The sequence below is a fragment of the Sturnira hondurensis genome, unplaced genomic scaffold, assembly GCF_014824575.4.
Source record: "Sturnira hondurensis isolate 20B ecotype Veracruz unplaced genomic scaffold, ASM1482457v3 Scaffold0022908, whole genome shotgun sequence".
In the NCBI taxonomy this organism is placed as follows: Eukaryota; Metazoa; Chordata; class Mammalia; order Chiroptera; family Phyllostomidae; genus Sturnira; species Sturnira hondurensis.
Window position 1 is genome coordinate 4,106,540 of NW_028095539.1, and position 19,555 is coordinate 4,126,094.

The following is a 19,555-nucleotide window of genomic DNA, read 5'->3' on the forward strand; positions in this document are numbered from 1 at the left end:
CGGGGGGGTGGGCTGGGATGGGAATAAAAGACAGAAAACTGTACTTGAAAAATAATTAAATAGAAAGGAAAAAACAAACAAACAAAAAACTCAGCCCTGGCTGGTGTGGCTGGCTCAGTGGACTGAGTACTGGCCTACAAACCCAAAGGTTGCCGAGTTGCTGGCCAGATCCTGGGTTGGAGGCATGACAGAAGCAACTGATAGAGGTTTCTCTTCCTCTTTCTCCCTTACTTCCCTTCTCTCTAAAAAAAATTAAAAAAATAAACTTATTAGAATCTGAGGCAACAGCAGAGCATTGAGCTCACCAAGGGTAGGGTCCCTGGGGGTAAAGGCACGGGTCACACCCGAGTGCAGTGGAGGACTCCCGGGCCTGGGAACTAGAACCCCAGGCCCCTTCAGCTGAGGGCCTGAAGTCCGGGGTCCTGGTCCTGCGTTAGTCAGTCTCCTGGTCTCCAGACGAAAGGAAGCAGAGGGCGGGCAGGGTGGTGAAGCCCGTGGGCCCATCTAGTGCCTTGGTTCAGGGCCCAGACAGTCGGGCCCTGCTCTCAGACCTGGGACTCTACCCCGGCTCAGCCTTGTGGCTTCGCCAAATCTGTGAAGCGGGTTAATGCGAGCTCCCCGCCACGGTGGCTGTGTGCCCTTGCTATTTGCTGGTGGGTTGGCCTTTCCCACTTCATAGGTGAGGAAACTGAGGCTCTGAGAAGGCACGCCTCTGGCCTGCCCCCTCTCCCAGCCTTCCTTTCTGGCAGTACAACCAACTCCAGAGGTAATAGGAAATTTAGCCCCGGCCAGTGTGGCTCGGTAGGTTGGAGCATTGTCCCATGACCCAAAAGGTCACAGGTTTGATTTGAGGTCAGGGCACATACCTAGGTTTTAGGTTTGGTCCCTGGTCGGGCCACTGGAGGTAACTGATCAATGTTTCTCTCTCTCTCTCTTCCTTCCTTTCTCTTTAAAATCAATAAATATATTCTCGGATGTAGGAAATTTAACTGGCAAGGCATTTGACCCTGGGCAAAAGATACGGGGTGGAGAAATTTCCTGCCCACCCTGAGCTGTCTCTTCCGGGGTAGGCACTCTGACCTGGCTTTTGAAGGGGGCAGGAACATGCAGGCAGATGAAATGGGCTAGGAGAGGGGCCCCAGGGCTTGGCCTGCCCTCAGAGCAACAGGTCACAGGATCACAGCAGGGAGAGCAGCCCCAGTCCTCACGCCCAGACGCAACCAAACTGGAGACAGGGTTCCAGAAAACAGTTTACCCGTACACTGGAGGTGGCCCTGGCAGTCAGTTCGAGTGCCCCTTTGCTCAGTGAACCCCATGCTCTGGGCTGCCCTGACCAGGGCGACCAGCGAGGAAGCGCGGCCCCAAAAGTGCGTGGAGGAGGAGTGTGGAGAGGAAGGACCAGGGCCGGTGCAACTTCAAAGGTTGCAAAGCTGGTGAGGGGGGGACCATTAGCCCTGGGGTAAAAAGGCCACTGGACAGACTCCAAGGTGAGATGAGCCCCGTAATTAAGATTCAGACTACTCAGGGAATGGAGATGGGAGGAGGGCACAAAGGTCACTGTGCCCCACTTCCTCTTCAAGTCAGGAGGCTCACGCTGGCCCCAAGTGTGCCCAGGGCAGGGCAGGAAGGAACCCTAGGTCCGCCTGGCATGTGGCAGGGGCAGGATCCATAAAATAAATATTTTTGGTGGGGTGTGAACAGGACAAAGGCCTGGCAAAGGCATTGCAGCTGGCTGGGCTGCAGGCTACTGCGCCCTCCAGGATGGGTGGGCAAACGTGATGGGCTTCCTCTTGGCCCAGCGGGAGAACACCGCCTTCTCCGTGATGAAGCGGTGGGCGCTGCGGGGCGCCCGCTCGTGTGCCAGGTACATCTGACACTCGTCCAGCCGGCCCTTCTCGAAGTAGTGGTAAGGCACTGAGGGGCGGTTCTTCTCCCTGCAGGTGGGGGACAGGGACAGGTGTGGGCCACCAGAACTCTCCCACCTCCCGCCAGATCCTGCGCCTAACTCAGCCACCCTCACCAGGTACTACAGGCCCACGGAGTCCCGGTCCTGGTCTCAAAGGAGGCCGGGACAGACAGGGGTGGGGCAGGGCAGCTTCCCAATGGCCAGTGTTCGACTACTGGCTCTACCTCATGCCAGCTGGTTGAGGAGAGGCTGGAGACACACTCCGTAAACCTCAGTGACCCATCCGTAAATCGGGGACGGCGACATCCACCTTACGGGCTGAGTCCACAGGTCAAAAAGATGAAGACTGCCCTGGCCAGGTGGCGCAGTTGGTAAGATCACTGTCCCTCTATGCCAGGGTCTCGGGTCAGATTCCCAGTCAGGGCACATACAAGAATCAACCCACGAATGCCGACGTAAGTGGACCAACAAACTGCCTCTCTGCAAACCTGTCTGTCTAAACTCAACTAAAAAAAAAGGCGAAGACCACAAAGTGCCTTGCTGGTGCTGGGCCCTGGCCCGGGGCCTGAGCAGAGGGCACATGGGCCCCTGACATCTTGCCCTCGAGCTCGACAAATACGTCCCGAAGAGAGGAGAGGGTGAAAACATGGGACCCTTTGTGAACTTGACTGTTACCGCAGTACTGAGACATAACATCGGGAGGAAAAACTTAGGTGTAATGTACCACTGACATGCAACTGGTCCCAATGTTACAGTAAGTACTTCCATAAGCCTATTCTCTATGCAAACATTTCCATAACCTTCCAAAGAAGGCACGACTATTTTCTCTCCTTCACAATAAGAAAATGAAGGTTCTGGGAGACTGCATGACTGGCCTAAGGCCACCACTGGCTGAGGAGATTGCAACGGAGCCTGCCCCAGAGGCTGAGCCCCTTCCCCCTGGTCACCAGCTCCAGGGACATCTGTGCTTCTGCTACTGCCCACTGGGAGGCTAACGCACCCTAAGCCCTACAGCTCCCAGACCCTCGAGCATGAGGCCCACGGCCCCCCAGCTGCCCCAGCTCCCGTCGCACCCAGGGCCTGGTTGGCCTGACCTGCAGTAGCTGTCGCTGACCATTCCATAGACCACGATCTCCTCACACAGCTCCAGGGCGAGGATCATGGTGAACCAGCCGGTGCTGAGAAAGGAACCCGACTGCCTCCTGGCAGGGAGGGGACACAGAGTCAGCCTGGCTGCCTACCCTGCCCCCGCCCCTCGGAGCAAGGGGCCTGTGGAGGCTCTAGCTTCAGGTCCTGCAAGGCATTGCACTCGTCACCCTCCCAGCCAAAAGCCACTCACCTTGACCCCTATTGGAGAGGGTCCTGGAGGAGGCTGGGGAGGGGACAGAGCCAGCCCAAGGCCAGCAGTGGCAGAGAGGTAGAGCTGGACACAAACCCAGGTCTGTTAGACTCTTCACCACCCGCAGGACTTAAGCAAACAGTGTGGGGGGCCTGGCCACACACTCTCTGGAGCTAAGGGACCAAGCCTGGGGAGACGGTGGGAGGCAGCAGAGCAGTGGCTGGACGTGGGAATGGGGGTTCCTTGGAGTCAAATGGTCTTTGATTTGAAGCCTGCACCCGCCCTGGGGTGTCGGATTGTTCGTGAACCTGAGCCTCACTGACCCACCTGTGGAGCGGGGATCGTTACAGGTGGTTACGGGGTGGGAACACTGTCAGCCCAGCAGCCCCCCACGTCTCCACACCTAACTCGGAACAAGCGGCTGTGTGGCCACCCCAGGCCTCCACTTGCTCAGGACACCAGCACTGGTCACTCTCCTAGCTGAGACCTCTACAGAAGCATTATGAGGTGGTTCAATCCCTGAAGCTGGGCACCTCTCAGGCCCTGTGCTGGCCAGGAACCTGCCACACCCAGCGCTAACATTCTCAAAGGAGGAGGCAGCTGGGAGAGAACCGCTGAGAAGACCAGGAAACAAAGGAATGAAGAGTGTCAGACGGGAGGCGATCACCAGATGGGGTGGTCAGGGAGGGCTTCTCTAAGGAGGTGACGTTCCACCCAGGCCTGAATGGCAAGAAGGAGTCAGACATGGGGACGTTTAGGGGAAGAACATTCTAGGCGGAAGGAATGATGTATGCATAGGCATGCAGTGAGAACCAGTATGGACATGTGTGAGGAAGCCTAGATGGCCAATAAGGCTGGAGTCGGGCAGGCAGGGGCCGAATCACACAAGGCTCGTGGGCCAGGGGAGGAGGGAGGCAGGAGTCTGAACTTTATTCTCCACGTGAAGAGAAGTTCCTGTAGGGTGGAGGGCAGGTGACTGCCGGGGTAAGTTCACTGGGATGACTGGAGCTCGGACTGCAGGGGCGGCGGGCACACCAGCCAGGCGGGTGCTGCAAGGGCAGAGGAGGGTGGTGGCACCTGGCAGAGATGCAAGACCCCAACGTATGTGGCAGGTGATGGCACAAGGGCAGCTGGGTGGAAAGCTGGAGGCTGGCAGCTATATTTCCTGGGCTGCAGGGGAGGAGCCCACACATGGCGGGAAGGCGGGATAAAACGAGATGTTGAATGCAGAGCACTTAACCCAGGGCCTGGTGCGTGAGGGGGGCTGTAACTGTTCCTTTTATTTTCTAGAGGGGACTTCAGAGACCAGTTCAGATCCCAGAGCACCACCTGCGGAGAGAAGGGCTCCCTGACACTGTCCCCACGCTGGTCAGTGCTCACGAGACCCCAAACCCCTCACTGCCATCTGGGTTCCTGATCTATGTGATAATAATGATGAATGACAGTCTCTCTGACTCCTGCTCCCTTTGAGGGGGCAGGGCCACTCTGCCTCCACCTCTGCTGACCCCAAGCCAGCAGGGAGACCCCAGCAGGCAGGCCAGCTCACCGGTTCTTGCCCGTCTCATCCTGGAAGACCTGGTCGCAGTAAGCCATCATGCGCTCGGTGAAGGTATACACCTGCAGACCCGGGTACATCTTGGTGAGCTGCAGCAGCGTGCGGTAGGTGCGGCCGCCCAGCACTCGGTCCATGTTCTTCCCCTGGCCCCACACTACATAGAGCGTGTCACGGGCCTGCTGGAAATAGTGTGTGTAGTTGCGCAACAGCAGCGGCACGGTCGTGTGCGAGATCACGCGCAGGGTGCTGCGCTGGCCCACATCCACCTCGAAACCCATGGTGGGCGCCTGGTTCATGCGCAGCACACACTCAGCACCGTCAATCTGGGCACCCAGGCCCGAGCCCAGCATCTGGCCGGAGCTGGACACCACGGCACAGCTGCGGCAAGGCCCTCGGACCAGTGGCTGCAGGGGAAGGAGAGACAGAGGAAGAGAAAGGTGTGGGCACATAACTTCTGCCCTTGCTCCTCCCCCGAGGTACACCTACTGACCTCACTCAACCCCTCTAGCGATTCTAAGTACTTTGTCTTGTCAGCCCATTTTACAGATGATAAAACTGAAGCCGGGCAGGTGGAGCTAGCCGCAGAGCTGAGGTTCTACATTAGCCACACTCACAGCCCTCGTCCCTCCTGCTGAGGCCCTAACAAGTCCCTTATCATGAAGTCTTCATTGGAATCACAGGAGCAAATATTTATAAAGCTCTCAGAGCAGCACCTGGCACAGGCTGGGTGTCGCATACGCATACACGTTGTTATAAACAGAAACCTCAGCTCTTCAAAATCACTCAGGTCATTCTTTTGCCTGAGCCTCACTCAGGTGTCCACCCCAGCGAGTAAAGGCAGAGTCTTCAGTGCCCACGACAATGTTGGGAACCTCCGGTTCTGAGCCTGAACCCTGGCTCTGCCCCAGCCTGGCTGTATGGCCTGGGGCAAGTCCCTTTGCCTCACCAAGTCTCAGTCCCCTCATCTGTAAAAGGGGAATAAAAATGCCATCTACTTGACCAGGCTGTGAGGATTCCACTAAAAATGCCTGGAGAGACGACTTCTCCGCCTTTCGGCTGAGATCAAGTGTAGTGTTTGTTCTTACCAGTTTAAAAAATGCCTGAAGAGTGACTGCGCAGTGAGGGCCCAGCCCCCACCTCATTACCCTCCAAGAGGCAGAAGCTGAACCAACCAGCCTACAGATACTCACTCAGGATCAGGGGCCAAGTCTCCCAGAAAAGGACTTGTTCCCCACCCCAAGCCTCCGTGTCCTCCTGGGGGAAGAAGGGTTTACCAAGCCCTGTAAACGCTGTGGGTCATTAATTCCAGTTAATAAAAGACACGCTGTCACATCCCCCTCAGGGACATTTCGTATTTAACATGTTGACTGAAGAACTTGTAGGATCATGTTCCAAATCCCAGCAATAAAGAACAAGACTTCCTTCTGACCTCAGTATGAACTTCTCATAATGACCGGGGTCTGTTCAGATCCAAGGTCACCACCAGGACCCGGAGGTGTTCTGCTCGTCCTACACAAAATCTTTAAAACATTTAATCCCTAATTTATAAAAACCAGCCCTCTTAACATTGAAGACTTGGACTTCCTGCTTCTCTTAACAAATGCAGAGACTCTGGCCACGCCGAGCCCACCTGCCCAGGGGCTCTGAGTGTCCAGAAGGAACGCTGGTCACCACCATGCAAGATGGGACAGGGTCTTCCCAGCTCACCCCAGCATTTGTCCTGCCTGGCCGAACTCGTGGGGCGCTGGAGTGTGTGCACCCCTTCACTGTTGTCTCTGCATCTTGAGCAAATATTTAAATGGCACCTGTTCTGAACACTGTCCACGAATCCCCCAGGTGAGCCTGCACGGCGACCCTGGAGAGAAAGGAACTTCAGCGAGGCTCGTTTACAGATGGGGAGGCCACTGAGACCTAGAGTCCTCCAGTCTAGGGCTCCTGAGCACACCCTGCTCTGACGGACACTCTGAGGGCCGTCTAACTCCGAACCCGGGGCTGCCCATGCTGGGTGTCAGCGCAGCGCGCCTCTGAGAAACCTACCACGGGGGCCACTGAAATCGGGGTGAGGGGTGGAAAGTGCTCTGAACCTTACCCAGCAGAGCTGGCATGGGAAGGTGGGTGCCACAGGGCAGGGGCACAGCTACCACGTCACCCTGGGCTCCAGCGTCCCTGTCTCCCCCTGAGAAGGGGAGCTCTAGGCTGATGGTGTAGCCGTGTCATCTCTATTCCCAGCAGCAACCCGCACAAGGCCAGACACTTTCAAGACACCAAGTACACACTTGTTGAACGAATGGATTGTGAGTCAACAGTTAAATCTAAAGATGCACACAATGCACCTACCGCCAGGATGTCATGTCCATCTCCCCCGCTGGAATGGGCGCTCTAGGGGACCACCCCCCACCCCAGCGCTCAGCTGACAGCAGCCAGGCAATACCTGTTGAACTAAAAACCCATTTCCGCCCTGACTGGTGTAGCTCAGTGGGTTGGGCGTCGTCCCACAGAATGAAAGACCACTGGTGCAATCCCAGCCAGGGCGCACGCCTGGGTTGTGTGCCGGGTCCCTGGCTGGGGGCGTGTGAGAGGCAACCGAAAGATGCATCTCTCACACATCGATGTTTCTCTCCCTCTCTTTCTCCCTCCCTTCCCCTCTCTCTAAAAATCAATAAATAAAATCTTTAAAATAAAACAAAAGCCTTTTCCTCCTAGCACTTGGGGCTTAGAGAGGTGAACTGACTGTCCAATATCACAGAGCTAGTAAGCAGAGGAGCCCAGCCTGGATCCAGGCTGACCCGGCATGAGCAGTTCCCACTACCCTCCAGAGAGCTGGGAGGGGCACCCCAGCATCTCTGGGCTGCCTCCACCATGCTGCCCGGCCGACTCACCTTCCCATCTGGCACTCTGCTATACCCACTGAAGTGCAGGGGCCCTGGCACGGTGGGCCTGGAGTTGGTGGAGAGGTGGGGGCCCAGGCAGGAGACCAGGCAGAAGGGCAGGTAGGCCCAGCAGCAGAGCAGGACATAGGCAGCGGAGAAGCCCAAGGAGCACAGGATGATGAGCAGGAACCGACCCTGGGGAGGCAGCAGTCATGAGGTGGGAGTGAGGGTCACTGGGGCTCCGAGAAGCTTCTATAGGGGGCTGCACCCCAGCCTCACGGGTCCAAACTCCAGCTCAGTAGCTTGTAGAACATCAGCAGAATCTAAAGTCTCCTTCCTCTGGGCTGCTAGGCTCAGAGTACCAGAGGCTCTGGAGATGAGCTCCATATTCTAGAGAAACTGATTTCGGGTGAAGTGTGTCACTCAAAGCCACACGGCAGGAAAACAGCAGGGCCAGTTATGGAGTCCAGGCTGCAGAGCCCGTGCCCTTAACCAGAAGCCTGGGCACACTGTGCAGCCTTGAATGTGCCTCTCTTCCTCATTGGGCCTTTTTCCTTCTCTACAAAATAGGGGCCAGCAGCATTCACAGTGCGAACTTACAGGGGTGACAGAGCTCTGTGTACTGTAGAGTGCTGTGCACACGAGGATAGCAGGGTGCCCCTCAGTAGGGCAACCAGCCTCCTTCAGACCCTGGACTGAGGCTGACGGTATGCCCACACTTGGCTCCCTACCCGACTCAGTGGCAGTCCTCCAAGCTGGAGATCACGGTCAGAGCCAGCAGTCTAGGTGAGCAAGGAGGTCACGAAGGGGATGTGAGAGAAGTGTCATTCAAGAAGTGGTTTCCCTAACTGAAAGCTGCTGTCCGGGGGCTCTGTCTCCAGAAACCAGGTGCCAAAAGCCATGGTACCGAGAAGCCCTACTGGAGGGCTGGCCTTCCTGGCGGACTTTGTGATACCCCCACCAAGCCTCTGAGGAAGGGCAGTCTGGTGGGGGGGGGCACAACTCTGGGCTGCCATCCTGTGCTGGGCTACTCTGGTGACCACCTGTGTCTCCTGGCTCTAATTTTCTCCAAGCCTGTCATGCACGGGTTCCTCAGCCATGGTCAGAACCCACCAAGCAGCTGGCTGGTGCTCTTTGAAAACCAGAGGTGGAAAAGCAGCCCCTTCCATCCTTCTGAGGCATAACCCAACAGGCACCACCTTTTCTGCCCATAAACCATATTGCTTCTAAAAACAAATCTGTGTAAGGCCAGCTGGGGGGTGAAGTGGGGGAGTACAGCCCCCAGAGACCTCAGTGCAGGCAGTGGGGGCTGACTCTCCTAATGTCCAGGGCTCTCTCCCACAGCCAGGGGCTGCTGATTCAGGTCAAGAGCATCTAAACTGAACTTTTACACCATAGCTCACTCCCAGGCAGGTGGCTCACCTGGGTGACCTCCCAGATGCTCACAGGAGGTAGTGATGCTCACAGGAGGTATCTCCATTTGCAGGGGAGAAGGGCAAGGCACTGAAACCGGAGGGGTTACACCATCTGCCTGGGGCCACACAGCCTGCCAGATCAGAGCTGGACCTTGAGGCCAGGCTACCCTTCTCCAGCTCAGGGACAGTGGCATCAGAAGGGGTGGTCAGTTCTGGGGCGGGTGGGGCTACTGGTGCTGCTATGCCAGAAGCCACCTCCAAGTCCTCTGTGAGCTTTTCTTACCCCCACTTACCTGAGCCTTCATGCCGTCGCGGCCACTCAGCAGCGAGAGGGCTGCTGTCTCCAGGGCTGGGAAGGGGTGAGAGCCAGGCACCTGTCAAGACCCAGAAACTCAGAGCTGGGTCCCAGGCCTCAGAGGAAACTGCCCAAGGAAACTGAGGCAGGGGAGGGAGGGTACAGGCTGGGGTCAAGGCAAATGGCTTCTGAATACAGAAGTCCCCAAACTCCAAAAGCACTGGCCCTGTACTTAAGGAGCTGGAATCCGTGACCTGCGGGAACTCTTCTGCCAACCCAAATGCCATGGTGCAGAAGAGGAAGGAGAGGCAGAGAGGGGAAACCCTGGGCTCAAGGTCACCCATCAAGTCTGGGTCAGACAGAACCAGGAGCCAGGAGCTCCGACTCCCACTCACCCTCCTACCTCACTACACGCGGGACACGAAGAGGCCTTGGGTGAGGGAGCAGGATTTCCGCCCCTCTCTGGGTTTTCACCCCCCCTCCCCCAGCCGGGAGCTAACCGGGCGGGCAAGTTGGAACGCGCCGACTGCTCTCGATCCGCCACTGGGAGATCCATGGCCCGCGGACCGGGCGAGCCGGGCTGAAAGCTGGAGCCCCGGGGCACAAGAGACGCCTTAGTCGCGGCTCTAAGAGGCTGGAAGTGGAATGTGCGCTGCCGGAGGCGGGAGCTAGGGCTGCGAACTTGGGGAGGAGAATGGTGTGGGTGGGACTTGAGCGTCAGGGGCGGAGCCTAGGAGCGCGGCCTGCGCGGGTAAGGAGGGACTTGAACGGCCGGCCGCCTGCGGGTGAGGGCGGGGCAGAGGGGCGGAGCGGGGCGGGGCGGGGCGGGGCGGGGCGGCGGGGGAGCGTAGAGTCTGACTCTGTAGAGTCAGCCTCCTAGTCCATCTTTTCTGTCCTTGTCATTTGTCCAAGCTCGTCCCCAAAATAAACTAACAAACAAAATAGAAACACTCATAGATATAAAGAACAGACTGACAGCTGTCAGAGGGGAGGGGGTTGGGGAACTGGGTGGAAAATAAATTCAATTTAAAAATAAAAATAAATAAAATACCCTCCTGGCCCGGTTAGGAGTGGGCGACCGCTGGTGGAAAGGCCCGTCCTCTGACAACCTAGAGGGTGTCAGAGTTGCTCAGGTCTGGCTGCAGTCAGCCTTGAGTTTTTCTGTTTCTGAAATTGGGGGACTTGGGGTCAGGCTGCCTGGAGTTTCAAGCTGGCTGACCACTGAGCTTCACTTCCCAACAGACTCCTTCCCAAAGCGTCCTCCAAATCCCGGACAACTCAGTGCAGGGCGTCTGCAAATGCTGAAATGTGTCCCATTGGAAGGTTCAGATGGGGCCCCTTGGAGACTTCAAACTCAAGTGCCTCCAGGGGTCGGAAAGAGCTGAAGGGGCAGATATGGTACAGCAGGGAAGGAAAGGCCTGAGGTACAGCAGAGAGCACGCTTTCTATCAAAAGTGGCTTTTTTAAAAAGATTTTTAAATTTATTTTTAGAGAGAGGGGAGGGTAGGAGAAAGAGAGAGAAACACCGATCTGCAAGAGAAGCATCAACTGGTTGCCTCTCCCACGCCCTCAGCTCGGGACCTGACCCACGACCCAGGCACGTGCCCCAAGTGGGAATTGAACCAGCGACCTTTTATTTTGCAAGCTGATGCTCAGTTTACTGAGCCACACCAGCCAGGGCTAAAGTGTTTGTTTGGTTGGTTTTGTTTTTTACAAAATACTTCATAGGCCAGAAAGCTCATCTTACCGCCCCTACCACACCCACCACCCTCTGCGGGGCCCCGGCCCCTAGAACCCGCCTGTTCTCTTGCTCTGGCCCTGTTTTAGAGTCCAGGTTCCCGTGTGGAACTTGCAGCAACTTTCCAAGCCTCCTCCGCTCCGGTGCAAAGCCAGCTCCCCCACGCTGGGGCTCCAGCCCTCGGTGTCTCTCCCCGTCCTGCTGAAGTGGCCCTGCCCCTAGGCCTCCTTTGACCACAAACCCTGCTAGTGTCCTTCTCCCCGCCCTGGGCATACCTCAAGGGGAGTGGTCCCAGTCAGTCTCCCTCTGGGGCTCCTCATTCACACAAGGCGCGGCGCACAGAGGGTGCCCTTTAGCCTCCCCCAGGTCCCCATCTGTCCGGTTTCTGTTCTCACAGACACAGCTCCTAGGGGACAATGGGGAGTTCCCTATGGATTCATCCGTCGCCCCCGTGGCTGGTGAAGTGACGGTTCCTTTCCCAGAGAGGCAACTCCCTCCTTGCCCAGGCTACACTGAGACAGGGACCTGCCCAAACGTCCTGGGCCCCCTCGGTGCAGGTGCGGATGGATCTCGCCTGTGCAGCGCGCGACCCGGGAAAGTCCCGCGGTGTCAGCGGAAGCTCTTCAGTTTGGTTTTGGCAAAAGCCGCTCTTCTTCCCCTGCCCAAAGCTGTGCACAGTTTGGACTCCTGCCTCCCACTGAGTCACCCTCCACCTACCTGGGCCGCCCTTCCACCCCCCGAATCGCATGGAGCTCATTTCCACCTCAGGGACTTTGCATTTGCTATATCCTACTACCAGGGTTGCTCTAATCACATGGCCAGCTCCTTCTTGTCATTCAGCTCGTGTCTCCTCCTTGCCAACCACTCTGTCCAACACTGCACTCTCATCCTTCCAGTCCCACCTTGATTTATCTTTTTCAAGTACTGTCACGTGCAAAAATCATCCTGTGTATGATGGTTTTCTTGTTTGTGGTCTACCCACCTATTAGACTCTGAGCTCCGCGTGGGCAGTCAGGCCAGCCGAGTCTTCAGGGCATTTCTAGCATCTGCACAGTGCCTAATACACACGAGGTCTGCTGAATGCACGAGTTAGGAAAGCCAGGAGTCCCAGGCCCCGTGAGGTTTGGACAAGTCATTTCCCTGTCGCCCCTCAGGCCATTGCCAGAGACCCCAGGGGAGGGAGGGGCTGAGCTATCCTTATGTCGCTGTGCAGGGCTCTGGGGCTCTGACTTAGCCCTGTGGATCCAGACCCCGGGTAAATGTGGAGCCAAACCCCAGCTCCCTGCAGAGCTACCCTACCTCAGCCATATTTCCACCGCCCACCCATCTCCCGGGTGGGCGCTGAGCTGAGTGCACCGGATGTCTCGACTTCCTACTGAGTCAGAACCGGAAATTCTCCCAGGCTTGTGTTAGCTCAGAAAGGTTGTCGCCGAAGGTCACCCGGTATCTAGGGGTGATGTCAATCACATACCTATACTTACATCTGTATCTGTATATCGTACCTCCAGGCACCCACACTCCAAGCCTGCAACATAAGCTTTCCCTTTCCTGTCCCTTCTTCATCAGCCATTTTCCTCCTTTCCTCTGAAGACAAATGGAACGGCAGTGTTTGGCGTAGCTGAGTGGCTTTCCCAAGGTCCAGAGTCACCCAGTCCTGGGGGTCAGCTCCTCCAGGAGATGATGTTTGGCCCATGTAGCCCCTCACCACGCTCTCAACTCCAACCACAGACACATGTTGCTTTATTTCAAAGGCCATCCTCTCTCGCCTCAACCCGTTGCTGTGCCCTTAGCCTGGGGCCTTCCCAGGGCTGCACCCAACCCTTCTGCTCTCAGTTTAGAGATTAGAAACCACGGCCCATCCTGTACTTAGGAGGGGCCCCTTCCCTGAGCTGCATCGTCCCGTGCTCTTCCACAAGGCTTTGTCGCCCCAGGCTGCTTTCCTCGCCGCCACCACACTCCGCACTGAGTTCTTCAGAGGTGAATCTGGGCCTCCTGCTCCACCCCGCGTCCCCCAAGCCATAGCAGGTGCTCAATAAACACTGAATGAGTTCGGGAGGTCCATTTTCATCCTTCCACCTTACAGATTAGACCACTGAGGCACAGAGAGGTTTAGCACCTTGCCCCCGTCACACAGCAGGCCCTCAGAGCAGCACCAGAGGAAAGGCTGGCTTGGGCACGGTCAGACTGGATGGATGTCAGAGGCCAGGCTGCAGTCTCCTGGAGGAGGGAGAAGGGATTATCAGGGGCTCTGTAGGCACTTTGCTTCTTTGCTCTTGGTGACGTCTTTGGCCAGGGCCCTCAGTCTGCCCACCAACCCCTGCCCCATTTCTCAGAAGAGAGAAGTGACTTAGAACAAGGCAGAACTCACTCAAGGTCAACAGCGGCCCCAACACAGTGCATCCCAGAGCTGCAGGATAGAGGGGCCACCCCAGAAGGAGGCCAGTGGGCCCTCCGTGAGCCAGGGGGGAGGGAGGAGGAGGGAGAAGGAGGGAGACACGGGTTCTCGGGCTGGCCTTGCCACTTACCCGTGCATAAGCCCCCTTAAAGTCTCTGGGCCTCAGTTTCCCCATCTGGACGACAAAGGGCCTGAGCTGGAGCCTTAGGCTTCCCCCCTTTCCCACAGCATGAGGACAGGGCTGCAGGAGCTGATGAGTAAGAATAGGGCTCCTGAGTCCAAAAGGCATAGTCGAGTCCTTGTTCTGGCATTTATTGCTAAGTCATCTTGCTCAGTCCCTTCACCCCATGAGCCTCCAGTTCGTGGTCTGTAAAAAGAGAATAATAGCAATTTTTTTTTGAAGATTGAATCAGCTAATGTGGGGAGTCCCTGGCACAATGCCAGGCACAGCATTGCCCTTAGACCAGGTTGTGTCTTATTACTTAGGGAATTCTGCCCTCTGGGGGCCAGCTGGAGGAACAGCAGGTGAGGGGAGCCCGATCCGTTGCCCTGACCAGGTTGGAACAGGCGTTCCAAACGCGCACCCTTTGTCCAGATGGGGAGCGCGCGGCCAGACGCTGATCACTCAGTGTGCGCCTCCACCCACTGGCAGAGGCGCCGGGCGTAGACAGCCGGGCTGACGGTGGAGAAGGTGCGGTGGGGGTAGCGCAGCGTCTTCCACAGGTGCTCCAGCCGCTTGCGGAGCCCGTAGACGGTGGTGAGGTCCACGAGACCCAGGAAATAGCGTTGCTCCGGGCCGTCCAAGATGTGAAGGGCGTTGGGGGCATCGGGCAGCAGCCGGCGGTTCTGAGCTCCGGGCTCATCTGGGCTCTGTACCCCTTGTACAGACCTGGGGGCCGACGGGGAGGCGGGGGAGTGAAGCTGCCACCTCCTCCGGGGGCTCCAGCCAATTGACCCTGGAAGCATGGCCAGGCTGCCCTAGGGTGGCACTCTGCCCTAACCCTGCAGTGGCACCTACCTGGCTGTGCGGAACAGGAGGCCACCTGGCCCCCTTTCATCTTCCTGGAGATGCTGGAAGGCCATCAGGAGGCTGTAATCCAGCACATTGAGCTCCCGGAGGAAGGTGGTGTCTAGTTCCATCTGCCGGAGCAGCCAGCTCCGCTGGGGCCCTGCTGAAGCATCAGCACCCCTGCCCGAGTGCCCGCAGTGCGCCAGGCAAGGTGCTGAGGGCTCTGCACGCATCTGCCCCAAGAGGGCAGGTGTCATCACTACCCCCTTTCGCAGATGAGGAAACTCAGCTGTAATCTGCCTTGGTCACCTAGCCACTAAATTGTGAAGCCCGGATCTGAACCCTGGTCTGCCTGACTCCAGAATCTCGGTTCTTGATGACTTGGGCAGAGAGTGGTGCCAAGGACACCCTCTGAACTACACCCCGAATGGAGGAAGTGCAGGCAGTGACTGCTCCATGGCTCACCCAGGTTGATGGTCTTGCCCTGAAAGTTGAGGTCCTTCAGCACCAAGACAAGGGGGCTGCTCTCAGGCACCGGCTCCACCCATCGGCTCACCTCGCAGCCCTTGATGTCATACCTGGAGGCGAGGGGAGTCGGGGGACATGAGGGAACACAGACTCGAGATACACAGGGACTCTCACAAGGAATAATGAGGAACGAGAGAAAATGAGAGCTCCCACCAGGCAACTGCTCAAGTCCTCAGCACAATCCCGCTCTGCTGTTGTCCCCATATTAGAGATAATAGAAATGATCAGAGAGTTTCTTCGACTTGCCCAAGACCACGCAGTAAGTAAAGAGCAGAGCAGGGACTTGAACTCAGGCCTTTGGAAGCCCAGTTCAGGCTTTACCCCTGCCTGTGCCTGACTCTCAGCACCTAGTCATGCCTGGGGGGGTCCCAGACACAGGGGTCTTACCCTCGGAGGCCCCGAGGAACAGTACTGGGGAGCCTCAAGGAGGACAGAGTCACAGTTGGGAGGCACTCCCAGGCTGGGCTTGACTCCCTGCTCTTCACACAGTAACTGTGTGGCCCTCCTCCCCAGCATCTCATCTATAAAATGGGGGTGAAAACAACTCCCACCCCTCCGCTTTGTTACCGGAACACAGATTACAAAGGCAAATGTCTCAACACGGCGCCCAGTGCACAATGAGTGCTCGAGAGATGCTAGTCGTGGGCACCGCGGTCTCTGACCCATCAGGAGATCCTGGGAACGTCCTTTCCCCCTGGGCCTCAGTCTTGCCATCTACCTGGTGAGTGCAAATCCTTCTGGTGGCATCTTCCCAGGGGGACTAAGGCCCCACAAGACCAACTCACCTCTCAGAGATGCGGCCAGCTGGGTAGAAGACGCTCTGCATGATGATGAAGTATGTCTGGGGGCAGGGGTGGGGGTGAGGAAGGGCAGGCTCTCACCCTGCAGCTGCCCCCTCTCGCCCGGAACCCCTCTACTCGGCCTCACCTACCTTCTTGCCCTGGGTCACCTGCAGACAGTGCACACCTGGAAGGAGAGAGAGATGCCAGGCGAGGGGCCCCAGACTCTAAAACCCAGGGGCCGAATCATCCTAGTTCCTGCTCCAGGCCACGCCCCCTCGAGTTCCGCAGCATCCAGATCCTGCCTGTCCCGCTGCGGCACCAGACCCCTTCTTCAGGAATCTGAGACTCAACCGCCTCTAGACTCTGCCCCAAAGACGCCCCGCCCACATGTCTCTGGGGAGGACAAGACATGTCCTTCTTGGAGAGAAGGACACTCCTCCCCAAGGATTGTCCAACCCCAACCCCGCCTCTTTTGGGGACCTCCCCCCGCAGCAGGTCCCCCTAAACTACCACCTAGGAAACCTTGCCTCTACCTGCAGTCAGATCCGGCCTCCAGTCCCCCTCATCTAGCCAAGTTCAGGTACTCCGCGCCCCACTCCCTGGTCCCTCCCGCCCCGCCCCAGCAGTCCCGGGTCCCTGGCCCACCGTACCCAGCAACCGCGCCAGCAGCGAGTGCGGGTGCCGCTGCAGGTGCTGGACGTAGCGGGGCAGGTGGGCGAGCAGCACCCGCACCTCCCTGGGCTTCAGGGTCTTCAGGAAGAAGCGCTGGTCATGGCTGGGGCGGGGGGAGGGGCGGGAGGTACAGGTCACCGCCTAGGCCGGGTGGGAGCGGTGCCCACCAGGCTCCCTGACCTCTCCTGTGGGTGTGTGGCTGTCTGCCCAGGGCCAGGCCCTTGCCCTCAGTTTCTTCTCCGGCCTCTATCTGGCTGGGACCCTCCCTGACCTGACCATTCTATTTCTCTCCCCAAAAGCCACCTTCCATCCCAGGACCCCACTCCCACGCCTTCCCCACTCCTGCTGCCAGCTCACGACAGGAAGAAGCTGGCCTTGCTCTTGGAGGTGCTGAGGAACTGCAGATAGGGGCTGCCGGGCCCCAGGGCGGCCTGGTAGTCCTCCTCGGCCAGGCCTAGGGAGTGGCGCAGCCAGGCAAAGGCTGGGCCGGCCAGGGTGCCCAGCTCGAAGCCCTGCAGGGGAGGAAGAGCAGCCCCAAGAGTGTCCATTGGGGCCCAGGTGTGTGCAGTTGGCCCTAGTGGGGCGGGGGCGGGGGGCAACCCTTCCTGAAGGCCCGGAGGCTCTGCACCCACGGGGAAACTGAGGAGACAGAACTAAGATGGCATCTGCCCCCTCCTTGCAGTACTCTGAGGCTTCGTACCTCGTGAACCTGGGTCAGGACCTCGGAGAAATCCTCTTCAGTGGGCAGCCCCTGCAAGGAGGGGCAGAAGGACTCAGAGCAAGTCTCAGCTCCCCATTGCCAGACCTGGGATCTCCAAGCATTCTGCATCTGGCCTCACCCCTTCCCCAATTTGATTCTTCCAGGGAACAGGGACTGCCCTGGGTGTGCCTGAAGTGGGCAGATGGGGCCTGCAGACAGCCCCAGAGCGGCAGGGAGGATGAGAGAGTGACCGGAGGCAGGTCCCGGGTATGTCTCCTCCAGAGCTGGGTCCCTAGCGCCTGGCACATTCACCCAGACACACAGTGAAGCTGGATGTCATCTCAGTAAAAGGAGATGGCCTTGAAGCCAAGGGACCTGCCTGACTCAGCCTGGGAGGGGCAGGATCAGAGGCTTCCTGGGGGCGATGTGGAAGCTGAAATCTGAAGGGCAGTGGAGAGGAGGAGGAGGGTGCTCAGTGCAGTGAGAACAGCACTGGTGGCCACCAGGAAGGGAGGGAGGGCCCAAGTGGCTGAAATGAGTAAGGGAGCGATGGAGTGTGAATTAGGCTGGGCAGTTAGCCCCTGGCCTTGAATCAACAAGATGCTGAGGCCATGATCAGTACTGGGGGTCCATGGGAGATAATCCGCAGGCAGTGAGGTCAGGCTGTGATTTTCAGCAGGCGATGAGATTTAAAGGACCCCCCTCTCTGGCTCCTACACTCTCTCAGACCCTCTAGGCCCCTGCACCTGTGGGATGCGATCACACTGTGCACACACACAAATAACACACGTGCTCACCCGGGCCTGTCCAGCTGCTGAGCTTGCAGCTGGGCAGCCCTTTCTGCTGAGCCAGCCTGGCCCCAGCCTGAGCTCCTGGGAGGATGGGCTGTGCTGCCGGGGTGGGGGTAGGGTCCCTTCTCAACCATACACCCTGGCAGAACTGGGAGAGCCCCACAGACCATGTCATTATGCATTACACAGAAGGGGACACTGAGGCCCAAAGACAGGCAGAGGCCCACCGAGAGTCACACAGCAACCACCTGAGTCAGGTGGCACACCCTGGACTTTCTGGCTTCCTGGCCTCCGTCCCAACCCCAGAATGTCCTTCCCTCCCTGTACCCCCCCCCGATTCCCTCCCCTTATAGTTCTTTCTGACCCCCACTCTATAGTATTAGCAAGACATGGCATCAGCCTGGGCTACCATGGGTGCGTAGAGCAGACTGGCCACTCACCGCACGTGGGTGGTCCACAGAGACCTGGGTGGCCGCCCACAGCCCTGCCTGCATCATGCATGTCAGCCGGTGCAACTCGTGCCCCGGGCTGATCTCAAACAGGCCTAGGCGCAGCTGCTTGTCTCGCAGCCGCCAGAGAAGGCCACGGCGGCCGGACCTTGAGGTAGATGCTTTGCGTCCAGCCTCTGGGGAGAGGGCCAGGACCTGGTGGCAGAAGGCACAAGAAGCAATGAGCGTGTGGCAGCATCACACAGGGGGGAGATATGGTTCTGAGTCCCATCTCCACCACTTTGAGCCCCCCTCTGCCTCAGTTTCCTCGGTTGTGAAATACGAATAATTCTGGTACCCACCTCACTGGTTGTTGAGAGGGGCCACACAGTCCCTGGCATGCAGTCAGCACCCCAAAACAGAGTGGTAGTTATTATCAGCATTAAGCAGAAAATGCAGTTCTGCAGCCAAACCTGGCCCAAGACTGACCATCTCTCACCAGCTGTGCAACCTTAGGTAAGCCACCTGACCTTCCGGGCCTCGTTTCCTTATCTGTGAAACTCAAAGGACGTGGTGGCAGATACTAACTGCTGTTACTGTGGAGTTTGAGATCTGTGCACAGGAGCCCTGGACAGGAGCTGTGCACGCTGCCAGTGGTTCGGTCCTCTATTCCACTCATCTGTGCTGAGTTCCTCCGGGCCGGCTCGGAAGATGAGCACGGAGCAGAGGTCATAGCCGCGGACCCATTAGTAGTGGGCACCCACCCGTGACCAGCACTGGCTGAGAACTCGCCCTCCTAACAGCCCTATGAAGGAGGAGGTTTTATTATCACCTCCATTTTCCCCCACGAAAAAACTGAAGAAATTAACTCGAGGCATACCCTCCCTGCTTTCCCCTTCATACCTGAGATTTCCACGTGGGGCGTGTCCCGGTTCCCGCCCAATGCAGGACCCCTCCCGAGCTTGGGTGGGGGTGTGTCCACCCCCGCACGGGAGGGGAAGCCTGTCTCCTGTTCCCAAACCCTTCCCTCTACTATCCTCTCTCGGATCAGCACCTACCTCGCGGGGTCCCGGGCTCGGCGCGGCCATAGTGCCCCGCAGCAGCTTTTCGGGCTCTGGCCGAATCCCCAGCC

The 19,555-nt window shown here is 57.9% G+C and overlaps 2 protein-coding genes across 5 annotated transcripts; both read right to left on the bottom strand.

Annotated features, from left to right (window-relative positions):
• Positions 1 to 1,237: 1,237 nt before the first annotated feature.
• ST6GALNAC4 (ST6 N-acetylgalactosaminide alpha-2,6-sialyltransferase 4) lies at positions 1,238 to 9,964 on the bottom strand. 2 transcript variants are annotated; one of them, XM_037036361.1, is made up of 6 exons: positions 9,881 to 9,964; positions 9,379 to 9,459; positions 7,680 to 7,865; positions 4,792 to 5,204; positions 3,001 to 3,108; positions 1,238 to 1,934 (listed from the first exon to the last, which is right to left on the bottom strand). In XM_037036361.1, the coding sequence occupies exons 2-6, from the start codon at positions 9,388 to 9,390 to the stop codon at positions 1,745 to 1,747; spliced, it is 909 nt and encodes a 302-aa protein (XP_036892256.1). In that variant the 5' UTR covers positions 9,391 to 9,459; positions 9,881 to 9,964; the 3' UTR covers positions 1,238 to 1,744. The 2 variants fall into 2 exon arrangements, with proteins under 2 accessions (XP_036892256.1, XP_036892257.1); XM_037036362.1 differs by lacking the exons at positions 1,238 to 1,934; positions 3,001 to 3,108 and adding an exon at positions 4,146 to 4,415.
• Positions 9,965 to 12,840: 2,876 nt separating this feature from the next.
• Positions 12,841 to 19,555, bottom strand: PIP5KL1 (phosphatidylinositol-4-phosphate 5-kinase like 1). Of its 3 annotated transcripts, XM_037036772.1 has the most exons (12): positions 19,482 to 19,555; positions 18,436 to 18,639; positions 17,205 to 17,255; positions 16,862 to 17,016; positions 16,483 to 16,607; positions 15,982 to 16,016; positions 15,836 to 15,891; positions 14,988 to 15,100; positions 14,532 to 14,685; positions 14,098 to 14,402; positions 13,644 to 13,880; positions 12,841 to 13,335 (listed from the first exon to the last, which is right to left on the bottom strand). In XM_037036772.1, the coding sequence occupies exons 1-10, from the start codon at positions 19,509 to 19,511 to the stop codon at positions 14,135 to 14,137; spliced, it is 1,191 nt and encodes a 396-aa protein (XP_036892667.1). In that variant the 5' UTR covers positions 19,512 to 19,555; the 3' UTR covers positions 12,841 to 13,335; positions 13,644 to 13,880; positions 14,098 to 14,134. The 3 variants fall into 3 exon arrangements, with proteins under 3 accessions (XP_036892667.1, XP_036892668.1, XP_036892666.1); XM_037036773.1 differs by having other exon boundaries at positions 13,644 to 14,402; positions 14,532 to 14,682; XM_037036771.1 differs by having other exon boundaries at positions 13,644 to 14,402.

Bases quoted from the DNA above. Each gene is read 5' to 3' on its own strand.
- ST6GALNAC4 (XM_037036361.1), bottom strand. The intron at 5,205-7,679 runs GTGAGTCGGCCG...CTTCCCCTGCAG, and splicing joins GCAGAGTGCCAGATGGGAAG to CCACTGGTCCGAGGGCCTTG. The intron at 3,109-4,791 runs GTGAGCTGGCCT...CCTCCCTGCCAG, and splicing joins GATGAGACGGGCAAGAACCG to GAGGCAGTCGGGTTCCTTTC.
- PIP5KL1 (XM_037036772.1), bottom strand. From the start codon at position 19,511: ATGGCCGCGCCGAGCCCGGGACCCCGCGAG. The intron at 17,256-18,435 runs GTGAGTGGCCAG...CCCTCCTTGCAG, and splicing joins CTGTGGACCACCCACGTGCG to GGGCTGCCCACTGAAGAGGA. The intron at 15,101-15,835 runs GTGAGTTGGTCT...CCTCGCCTCCAG, and splicing joins GCTGGCCGCATCTCTGAGAG to GTATGACATCAAGGGCTGCG.